General features: G+C 44.5%; 1 protein-coding gene across 1 annotated transcript in view; it reads left to right on the forward strand.

The window, feature by feature from the left end:
• LOC133552806 (P2Y purinoceptor 4-like) overlaps positions 1-12,064 on the forward strand; it is a 25,435-nt gene extending 13,371 nt beyond the window's left edge. The window contains exon 4 of the mRNA XM_061900303.1: positions 7,279-12,064. Within this exon, the coding sequence (XP_061756287.1) occupies positions 7,279-8,425 (1,147 nt within the window). The 3' untranslated portion in view covers positions 8,426-12,064. The remainder of the gene's footprint in view (positions 1-7,278) is intronic.
• Positions 12,065-12,500: the final 436 nt, after the last annotated feature.

Below are 12,500 nucleotides of genomic sequence, written 5' to 3' on the forward strand. Positions count from 1 at the left end.
CCTACTGTGAAGCATGGGGGTGGAAACATCATGCTTTGGGGCTGTTTGTCTGCTAAGGGGTCAGGACGATTGATCCGTGTTAAGGAAAGAATGAATGGGGCCATGTATCGTGAGATTTTGAGCCAAAACCTCCTTCCATCAGTGAGAGCTTTGAAAATGTAACGTGGCTGAGTCTTCCAGCATGACAATGATCCCAAACACACCGCCCGGGCAACGAAGGAGTGGTTCCGTAAGAAGCATTTAAAAGTCCTGGAGAGGCCTAGCCAGTCTCCAGACCTTAGCCCCATAGAAAATCTGTGGAGGGAGTTGAAAGTCTGTCTTGCTCGGCAACAGCCCCAAAACATCACTGCTCTTGAGAAGATCTGCATGGAGGAATGGGCCAAAATACCAGCTACTGTGTGTGCAAACCTGGTAAAGACCTACAGTAATTGTTTGACATCTATTATTGCCAACAAAGGTTATAGTACAAAGTATTGAGTTGAGTTTTTGTTATTGACCAAATACTTTTTTTCCCACCATATTTTACAAATAAATTCTTTAAAATTCCTACTATATGAATTCCTGGATTTGTTTTTTCACATTCTGTCTCTCACAGTTGAAGTGTACATATGATGAAAATTACAGACCTCTGTCATCATTTTAAGTGGGAGAACAATCGCTGGCTGACTAAATACTTTTTTGCCCCACTATATATATATATATATATATATATATCAATCAATCAATCAATGTTTACTTATATAGCCCTAAATCACTAGTGTCTCAAAGGGCTGCACAAACCACCACGACATCCTCGGTAGGCCCACATAAGGGCAAGGAAAACTCACACCCAGTGGGACATTGGTGACAATAATGACCCAGTGGGACGTCGGTGACAATGATGACTATGAGAACCTTAGAGAGGAGGAAAGCAATGGATGTCGAGCGGATCTAACAGGATACTGTGAAAGTTCAATCCACAATGGATACAACACAGTCGCGAGAGTCCAGTCCAAAGAGGATCTAAGACACAGCAGCGAGAGTCCCGTTCACAGCGGAGCCAGGAGGAAACCATCCCAAGCGTAGGCGGACCAGCAGCGCAGAGATGTCCCCAGCCGATACACAGGCGAGCAGTACATGGCCACCGGATCGGACCGGACCCCCTCCACACGGGAGAGTGGGACATAGAAGAAAAAGAAAAGAAACGGCAGATCAACTGGTCTAAAAAGGGAGTCTATTTAAAGGCTAGAGTATACAAATGAGTTTTAAGGTGAGACCTAAATGCTTCTACTGAGGTGGCATCGCGAACTGTTACCGGGAGGGTATTCCAGAGTACTGGAGCCCGAACGGAAAATGCTCTATAGCCCGCAGACTTTTTTTGGGCTTTGGGAATCACTAATAAGCCGGAGTCCTTTGAACGCAGATTTCTTGCCGGGACATATGGTACAATACAATCGGCAAGATAAGATGGAGCTAGACCGTGTAGTATTTTATACGTAAGTAGTAAAACCTTAAAGTCACATCTTAAGTGCACAGGAAGCCAGTGCAGGTGAGCCAGTACAGGCGTAATGTGATCAAACTTTCTTGTTCTTGTCAAAAGTCTAGCAGCCGCATTTTGTACCAACTGTAATCTTTTAATGCTAGACATGGGGAGACCCGAAAATAATACGTTACAGTTGTCGAGGCGAGACGTAACAAACGCATGGATAATGATCTCAGCGTCTTTAGTGGACAGAATGGAGCGAATTTTAGCGATGTTACGGAGATGAAAGAAGGCCGTTTTAGTAACGCTTTTAATGTGTGCCTCAAAGGAGAGAGTTGGGTCGAAGATAATACCCAGATTCTTTACCGTGTCGCCTTGTTTAATTGTTTGGTTGTCAAATGTTAGAGTTGTATTATTAAATAGAGTTCGGTGTCTAGCAGGACCGATAATCAGCATTTCCGTTTTTTTGGCGTTGAGTTGCAAAAAGTTAGCGGACATCCATTGTTTAATTTCATTAAGACACGCCTCCAGCTGACTACAATCCGGCGTGTTGGTCAGCTTTAGGGGCATGTAGAGTTGGGTGTCATCAGCATAACAGTGAAAGCTAATACCGTATTTGCGTATGATGTCACCTAGCGGCAGCATGTAGATGCTGAAGAGTGCAGGGCCAAGGACCGAACCCTGGGGAACTCCACACGTTACTTTAACGTAGTCCGAAGTCACATTGTTATGGGAGACACACTGCATCCTATCAGTAAGATAAGAGTTAAACCAAGACAGGGCTAAGTCTGACATACCAATTCGTGTTTTGATACGCTCTAATAAAATATTATGATCGACGGTATCGAAAGCAGCGCTAAGATCGAGGAGCAGCAACATAGATGACGCATCAGAATCCATCGTTAGCAATAGATCATTAGTCATTTTTGCGAGGGCTGTCTCCGTGGAGTGATTTGCCCTGAAACCGGATTGAAAGGTTTCACATAGATTGTTAGACGCTAAGTGTTCATTTAACTGCTCCGCAACAATTTTTTCAAGGATTTTTGAAATAAAGGGAAGGTGAGACACCGGTCGGTAATTTACCATGAGGTCAGGATCGAGGTTAGGTCTTTTAAGAAGAGGATGAATAACCGCTTTTTTGAATGCTAGGGGAACAGTGCCCGAGGAGAGTGATAAGTTTATAATATTTAGCACTGATGGACCTAATAATACAAAGAGCTCCTTGATCAGTTTCCCAGGAAGAGGGTCAAGTAAACATGTTGTCTGTTTTATTCCATTTACACGTTGTAACAATTCCTCTAATGTTATTTCCTCAAAACGAGAGAAACTATTTTGGAGGGCAGTATCCGCCGTATATACAATCGTGTCAGTGTTAATAGAACCCCGTTGTAGCTGGGACGCATTGTCTTTAATCTCCTTTCTAATGACTTCAATTTTCTTACTAAAGAATTGCATAAAGTCATCAGCTGAGTGGGTTGAGCTACTGGAAGGAGTCCCTTGTTGGGTTAGCGATGCTACCGTACTAAACAAAAATTTAGGATCGTTTTTATTACGGTGGATGAGATTTGAGTAATATTTAGCTTTAGCTAAGGTAAGCATGCGTTTATAAGTTATTAAACCATCATTCCATGCTTGATGGTGCACCTCAAGTTTAGTCGTGCGCCATTTGCGTTCCAGCTTTCTACATAATAATTTCTGAGCTCTAGTTTCTTCTGTAAACCACGGGGTGCGCTTTTTTGGAGCCTTTTTTAACTTTAGCGGTGCTATGTTATCAATGGTTTCGCGCAGGGCGTCGTTAAAGTTGTTAGTGAGGTTATCAATAGAGCCCACATACTTTGGGAATGGTGCCATTACCGAGGGCAGTAGGTCAGCAAGAGTTATCGTTGTGGCCGTATTAATGTTGCGGCTGCTATAGCAGTTATTATTATTATTAGTTTGACGAACATGCGTCTGAACCTCGAATTTTATAAGGTAATGATCGGACAATACTTTAGTATACGGGAGTATCGTAACTTTTGAAACGGTGATGCCCCTGACAAGCACTAGGTCTATCGTATTACCGTTGCGATGCGTGGGTTCATTTATTATTTGTGTGAGACCACAGCTATCAATTACAGTCTGGAGCGCTACGCACGGTGGGTCCGATGGGGTATTCATATGGATATTAAAGTCCCCCATTATGATTATATTATCGGCGTGTGTCACTAGATCAGCAACGAACTCTGAGAATTCATTAATAAAGTCCGAATAGGGCCCTGGGGGGCGGTAGATAACAGCCAGGTGTAGAGGCAGCGGTGTGACAGACCTCATAGTAAGCACCTCAAACGATTTATATTTATTATTTATGTTAGGACTAAGGTTAAAGTTTTCGTTGTATATTAGTGCGACCCCCCCTCCCCTTTTGAGCGGACGGGCAATATGCGCATGTGTAAAGTTAGGAGGACATGCCTCATTTAGCGCAAAAAAGTCGTTTGGTTTAAGCCAGGTTTCGCTGAGACCGATGACGTTAAGATTGTTGTCTCTGATAATATCATTAACTAACAACGTTTTAGGAGACAATGATCTTATGTTTAAAAAACCTATATTATAGGTAGTGGGCTGTTTTAGGGAGTTTTTGATCAAATTATCCGTAGTAGCAATATTAATAATGTTGTGTTTATTATGCCCAGTGCATTTAGTATAGTTACGACCATATCTAGGAATTGATACGACAGGAATTTTCGTATAGTTACGACCATATCTAGGAATTGATACGACAGGAATTTTCCGATTGTTTGATTGTTGCTTTGATAAACTGCACGCATCATGGTTAGCTACCTCAGTAACGGGGATTTTCCGATTGTTTGTTTGTTGCTTTGATAAACTGCACGCATCATAGTTAGCCTCCTCAGTAACGGGGATTTTCCGATTGTTTGTTTGTTGCTTTGATAAACTGCACGCATCATAGTTAGCCACCTCAGTAAAACACATGTCCAACTCTGAAACACTCAAAGCAGAAAAAACTTGTTCTAATTTAACAGACTCCTTACCCAGACCAGTAGTCTCGCATTTTCCATCTAAATCCGTCTTCGGGATGGAGGAAAGTGGTGTTCTGTGGGGATTAGCCTTCTGCTTTGTTTTTAGCCCCGCTCGGCATCCGCGTTTCCGATCACACCGCTGGCGTCTGCTCCGTAGACGGCCCCCGCTGCTACTAGACTCCCCTGCTTCACAGGCCGCTGGATGTAGCCGCCGATGTATTCCCATGCTAGTTAGCATGTTTAGCACGCCCGCGTCTATCAGTCCAAAACGGCCCGATATGTCCACATCCAGAAGTGTCTGGCGGTCGTACGTGATCACGGAGTGACCACGATGTGAGCCAGCCATTTGTGGAATTGTCCGGTATTTCTGCCAAATGTTCCATCTTTAGCAGGAGCTCCTCGAGAGCGCAGCCCGTCCAGGCGCCGCCATCTTGGATATATATGTATATATATATATATATATATATATATATATATATATATATATATATATATATATATATGTATATATATATATATATATATATATATATATATATATATATATATATATATATACATATATATATATATATACATATATATATATATATACATATATATATATATATATATATATATATATATATATATATATATATATATATATCTATATACATATATATATGTATATATATATATTTTTTTTCTTTTACATATGTACATGATGTATATATACATTTTTCATAAATATCTGTTAATATATACACATATGTACATAATACATATATATACATTTGTCATACATATGAATATATATATATATATATATATATATATATATGTATACAAGTTTCATTTATAAATGTTTCATAAATATGTATACATAGAAATGTGTATATATGTATGTATGTATGCTTATATATACTGTATATATATATATTTAGAATATCTATCTATATATATATATATATATATATATATATATATTTATATATATATATATATATATATATATATATATATATAGAATATCTATATATATAGAGAGAGAAAATATATATATATTTTCCATTCAAATGTGTATCTTTTATACAAATCCCGTTTCCATAGGAGTTCGGAAATTGTGTTGGATGTAAATATAAACGGAATACAATAATTTGCAAATCCTTTTCAACCCATATTCAGTTAAATGCACTACAGAGACAAGATATTTGATGTTCAAATTCATAAACTTGTTTTTTTTTGCAAATAATAATTAACTTAGAATTTCATGGCTGCAACACGTGCCAAAGTAGTTGGGAAAGGGCACGTTCACCACTGTGTTACATCACATTTTCTCTTAACAACACTCAATAAACGTTCGGGAACTGAGGAAACTAATTGTTGAAGCTTTGAAAGTGGAATTATTTACCATTCTTGCATGATGTGCAGCTTGAGTTGTTCAACAGTTTGGGGTCTTGTTTTGGTATTTTACGCTTCAGCGCCCCCCGCGACCCCAAAAGGGAATGAGCGGTAGAAAATGGATGGATGGATGGATAATGCACCACACATTTTCGATGGGAGACATGTCTGGACTGCAGGCGGGCCAGGAAAGTACCCGCACTCTTTTCCTACGAAGCCACGCTGTTGTAACCCGTGGCTTGGCATTGTTTTGCTGAAATAAGCAGGGGCGTCCATGATAACGTTGCTTGGATGACAACATATGTTGCTCCAAAACCTGAATGGACCTTTCAGCATTAATGGTGCCTTCACGGATGTGTAAGTTACCCATGTCTTGGGCACTAATACACCCCCATACCATCACAGATGCTGGCTTTTCAGCTATGTGCCTATAACAATCCGGATGGTTATTTTCCTCTTTGTTCCAGAGGACACCACGTCCACAGTTTCCAAATATAATTTGAAATGTGGACTCGTCAGACTACAGAACCGTTTTCCACTTTGTATCAGTCCATCTTAGATGAGCTTGGGCCCAGCGAAACCGGCGGCGTTCCAGGGTATTGTTGATAAATGGATTTCGCTTTGCATAGTAGAGTTTTAACTCGCACTTACAGATGTACCGACCAACTGTAGTTACTGACAATGGTTTTCTGAAGTGTTCCTGAGCCCATGTGGTGATATCCTTTACACACTGATGTCGGTTTTTGATGCAGTACCACCTGAGGCATCAAAGGTCCGTATTATCATTGCTTACATGCAGTGTTTTTTTCAGATTCTCTGAAATTTTTGATGATTTTACGGACCATAGATGATGAAATCCCTAAATTCCTTGCAATAGCTCGTTGAGAAATGTTGTTCTAAAACGGTTCGACAATTTGCTTACAAATTGGTGACCCTCGCCCCATCCTTGTTTGTGAGTTACTTAGCATTTCACGGAAGCTGCTTTTATACCCAATCATGGCACCCACCTGTTCCCAATTAGCCTGCACACCTGTGGGATGTTCCAAATAAGTGTTTGATGAGCATTCCTAATTTTTTTCAGTATTTATTGCCACCTTTCCCAACTTCTTTGTCACATGTTGCTGGCATCAAATTCTAAAGTTAATGATTATTTGCAAAATAATTTATTTTTAGCATTTTTAACATCAAATATGTTGTCTTTGTAGCATATTCAACTGAATATGGGTTGAAAATGTTTTGCAAATCATTGTATTCCGTTTATATTTACATCTAACACAATTTCCCAACTCATATGGAAACGGGGTTTGTGTATATGCCTACCGCCATTTTTTGACTCTGTGTTGATTAGAAAGTGCGGTGGCTGTGTAATGAGAGACGTGTGTGTACATCATTATTTGTATTCTGTGTCCACCTCAGAACTCGCTCTTCCCCGGATGGTGAACTCCTCGCCTCCTGCCCCGGATGCTGGACCCCAGCGGTCGTCATGGAAACGCTCCCCTTGGCCTGGTCCAACCAGTCGACGGTCTCCCTCCCCATCTTCAACGCCAGCTGCCGCTTTGACGAGGAGTTCAAGTACGTCCTCCTCCCCGTCTCCTACGGCCTGGTGTTCGTGCTGGGCTTCCTCCTCAACGCCACCGCCTTGTGGACCTTCGCCAAGATGCGCCCGTGGAACCCCAGCGTGGTCTTCATGTTCCACCTGGCGCTCACCGACTTCCTGTACGTGCTGTCGCTGCCCACGCTGGTCTACTACTACGCCAACCGCAGCCACTGGCCCTTCGGCGTGGCGGCGTGCAAAATAGTGCGCTTCCTCTTCTACGCCAACCTGTACTGCAGCATCCTGCTGCTCACCTGCATCAGCGCGCACCGCTACCTGGGCATCTGTCACCCCATCAAGGCGCTCACCTTGGTCAAGTCCCGCCACGCTCACATGGCGTGCGGCGCCGTGTGGGCCGTGGTGGCCGTCTGCCTGGTGCCCAACCTCGTCTTCGTCACCACCTCTAGGCGGGACAACGACACCATCTGCCACGACACCACCAGCCAGGACTCCTTTGAGGAGTACGTGGACTACAGCTCGGTCGTAATGACGCTGCTCTTCGGCGTCCCCTTCCTGGTCATCGTGGCGTGCTACTGCCTGATGGCGCGGGCCTTGTGCCGACCCAGACAGGGCCTGGCGGGCACCGCCTCCCGGCAGAAATCCATCAAGCTCATCATCGTGGTCTTGGTCGTGTTCGCCGTCAGCTTCGTCCCCTTCCACATCACGCGAACTCTCTACTACACCGCCCGGGTTCTGGACCTGGACTGCAGAGTCCTCAACATTGTCAACTTCACCTACAAGATCACCCGCCCGCTCGCCAGCGTCAACAGCTGCATCGACCCCGTCTTGTACCTCCTGGCCGGCGACCACTACCGCTCCAAGCTGGTCTACGCCCTGACGGGACGTAGGCAGGCCACCAGAAGTCAAGCCCCCTCTGAGGCTCCGCTCAACAGGAACACGAACCTGGCTCTGGTCTATAAGAACCTGAACAGCAGTAGCCCAAAGACAGACGGAGGAATCTCAAACTAAACACTAAGCTGGTCTACGCCCTGACGGGACAGAGTCAGGCTGCCAGGAGTCAGGCGCCCTCTGAGGCTCCGCTCAACAGGAACTCAAACCTGGCTCTGGTCTACAAGAACCTGAACAGCAGTAGCCCGAAGATAGACCAAGGAATCTCACACTAAAGACTAAGCTGGTCTACGCCATGACAGGACAGAGGCAGGCCGCCAGGAGTCAAGCGCCCTATGAGGCTCCGCTCAACAGGAACTCACACCTGGCTCTGGTCTTCAAGAACCTGAACAGCAGCAGCCCAAAGATCAACCGAGGAATCTCAAACGAAACACTAAGCTGGTCTATGCCCTGACCACTAGGACTCAAGCGCCCTCTGAGGCTCCGCCCAACAGGAACTCAAACCTGGTTCGGGTCTATAAGAACCTGAACAGCAGTAGCCCAAAGATATACTGAGGAATCTCAAACTAAAGTCTAAGTTGGTCTACGCAACTGACAGGACCGAGGCAGGCCACCAAGAGTCAGGCGCCCTCTGAGGCTCGGCCCAACAGGAACTCAAACCTGGCTCTGGTCTACAAGAACCTGAACAGCAGTAGCCCAAAGATAGACCAAGGAATCTCAAACTAAAGACTAAGCTGGTCTACGCCCTGACGGGACAGAGGGAGGCCAACAAGAGTCAAGCGCCCTCTGTGTTTCTGCTCAAAAAGGAACTCAAAACTGGCTCTGGTCTATAAATACCTGAACAGCAGCAGCCCAAAGAAAGACCGAGGAATCTCTAACTAAACATTAAGCTGGTCTACGCCCTGACAGGACAGAGGCAGGCCACCAGGAGTCAGGCGCCCTCTGAGGCTCTGCCCAACAGGAACTCAAACCTGGCTCTGGTCTACAAGAACCTGAACAGCAGTAGCCAAAAGATAGACCAAGGAATCTCAAACTAAAGACTAAGCTGGTCTATGCCCTGACGGGACAGAGGCAGGCCACCAGGACTCAAGCGCCCTCTGAGGCTTCTCCCTACAGGAACTCAAACCTGGCTCTGGACTACAAGAACCTGAACAGCAGTAGCCCAAAGATAGACAGAGGATTCTCAAACTAAACACTAAGTTAGCCTACGCCCTGGTAACTAGGTCTCAAGCGCCCTCTGAGGCTCCACCCAACAGGAACTTGAACCTGGCTCTGGTGTACAAGAACCTGAACAACAGTAGCCCAAAGATGGGCCGAGGAATCTCAAACTAAAGACTAAGCTGGTCTACGCCCTGACAGGACAGAGGCAGGCCACCAGGTGTCAAGCGCCCTCTGAGGCTCCGCCCAACAGGAACTCAAACCTGGCTCTGGTCTATAAGAAACTGAACAGCAGCAGCCCAAAAATAGGCAGAGGAATCTCAAACTAAACACTAAACTGGTCTACGCCCTGACGTGAAGGAGGCAGGCCGTCAGGAGTCAGGCACCCTCTGAGGCTTTGCCCAACAGGAACTCAAACCTGGCTCTGGTCTACAAGAACCTGAACAGCAGTAGCCCAAAGATAGACCAAGGAATCTCAAACTAAAGACTAAGCTGGTCTACGCCCTGACGGGACAGAGGGAGGCCAACAAGAGTCAAGCGCCCTCTGTGTTTCTGCTCAAAAAGGAACTCAAAACTGGCTCTGGTCTATAAATACCTGAACAGCAGCAGCCCAAAGAAAGACCGAGGAATCTCTAACTAAACATTAAGCTGGTCTACGCCCTGACAGGACAGAGGCAGGCCACCAGGAGTCAGGCGCCCTCTGAGGCTCTGCCCAACAGGAACTCAAACCTGGCTCTGGTCTACAAGAACCTGAACAGCAGTAGCCAAAAGATAGACCAAGGAATCTCAAACTAAAGACTAAGCTGGTCTATGCCCTGACGGGACAGAGGCAGGCCACCAGGACTCAAGCGCCCTCTGAGGCTTCTCCCTACAGGAACTCAAACCTGGCTCTGGACTACAAGAACCTGAACAGCAGTAGCCCAAAGATAGACAGAGGATTCTCAAACTAAACACTAAGTTAGCCTACGCCCTGGTAACTAGGTCTCAAGCGCCCTCTGAGGCTCCACCCAACAGGAACTTGAACCTGGCTCTGGTGTACAAGAACCTGAACAACAGTAGCCCAAAGATGGGCCGAGGAATCTCAAACTAAAGACTAAGCTGGTCTACGCCCTGACAGGACAGAGGCAGGCCACCAGGTGTCAAGCGCCCTCTGAGGCTCCGCCCAACAGGAACTCAAACCTGGCTCTGGTCTATAAGAAACTGAACAGCAGCAGCCCAAAAATAGGCAGAGGAATCTCAAACTAAACACTAAACTGGTCTACGCCCTGACGTGAAGGAGGCAGGCCGTCAGGAGTCAGGCACCCTCTGAGGCTTTGCCCAACAGGAACTCAAACCTAGCTCTTGTCTATAAGAACCTGAACAGCGGTAGATGGATTGAGGAATTTCAAACTAAACACAGTTTTTGGTATTTGCGCTGACTATTCATTCAAGTCTTGTGACCTTGTTAGTCCGGAGACACTGGCAGCCCACTCAGATACACTGGTGTCCAAAGTCTTTGCCCCTGTTCACACTGCAGGTCAATTCCCAGTTCCCATATTGCGACCAGTACCGGATTTTTTCATGTCCGTTCCGAACGTTTTATATCCAACCCAGGTATGTGGAAATAAATCGGATACATCTACAATGCGTCCTGGATGTGAACGTTCATCTGAACGAGGATGTTGTAGTCGTAATGATTTGTGCAGTCCTTTAAGACATTTGTGATTTGGGGCTATATAAATAAACATTGATTGATTGATTGATTGAACAGAACGCAGGGCTCGAACAGACGCTGGCTTTTGAACGTTGCGCCTATAACAAGCCAGGTGGTTCTTATCCTCTTTGGTCCGGAGGACACGACGTCCACAGTTTCCAAAAACAATTTGAAACGTGGACTCGTCAGACCACAGGACAATTTTACACTTCGCATCAGTCCATCTTAGATGAGCTCAGGCCGAGTGGAGCTGGCAGCGTTTCTTGGTGTTGTTGATAAATGGCTTCGACTCTGCATTGTAGAGTTTTAACTTGCACTTACAGATGTAGCGACCAACTGTAGTTACTGACAGTGGTTTTCTGAAGTGTTCCTGAGCCCATGTGGTGATATCCTTTACACACTGATGTCGCTTTTTGATGCAGTACCGCCTGAGGGATCGAAGGTCACGGGCATTGAATGTTACATGCAGTGATTTCTCCAGATTTTCTGAACCTTTTGATGATATTACAGAGCGTAGATGGTGAAATCCCTAAATTCCTTGCAATAGCTCGTTGAGAAATGTTGCTCTCAAACAATTCGCTCACGCATTTGTTCAAAAAGTGGTGACCCTCGCCCCGTCTTTGTTTGTGAATGTCCGAGCATTTCATGGAAGCTGCTTTTATACCCAATCATGGCACCCACCTGTTCACAATGAGCCTGTTCACCTGTGGGATGTTCCAAATAAGTGTTTGATGAGCATTCCTCAACTTTCTCAGTCTTTTTTACCACTTGTGCCAGCTTTTTTGAAACACGTCGCTGGCATCCATTCGATAATTAACTACTATTTGCAAAAAATAACCAGTGTGTACGTTAAAGATCTTGTCTTTGCAGTCTATTCAATTGAATATAAGTTGAAAAGGATTTGCATATCATTGTATTCTCTTTTTATTTACCATTTACACAACATGACAACTTCATTGGTTTTGGGGTTTGTAATGCCGTCTAGTTTTTTTATTACGGAAAAACCATAATTTGTTATTTATTAATACATTTTAGACGACAGGAAATCAGGTGCATGCGCACTAGTTTGGCTTGATGATCACGGCGGACTAACTACACGGCCTTCGCTATGGAGATTTCCCCTCGGAATAAAACGGAGCCAAGCCCGACAGCACATCACTGCATATCATTACTCAATTAATGTTTAATTTGGCAACAGTTAATGTCAACTTATTAAGTATTTAACATTAATATCGTGGAATGCTGACAATTTTGACTGGACTTATATCCATCTACAGGAGGACACGGGCCTTGGACTTGTTGTAGTTTCCAATAAAGAGGCATTAAAAACTATTAGATCAGATT

The sequence above is a fragment of the Nerophis ophidion genome, linkage group LG05 (genome assembly GCF_033978795.1).
Source record: "Nerophis ophidion isolate RoL-2023_Sa linkage group LG05, RoL_Noph_v1.0, whole genome shotgun sequence".
NCBI lineage: Eukaryota > Metazoa > Chordata > Actinopteri > Syngnathiformes > Syngnathidae > Nerophis > Nerophis ophidion.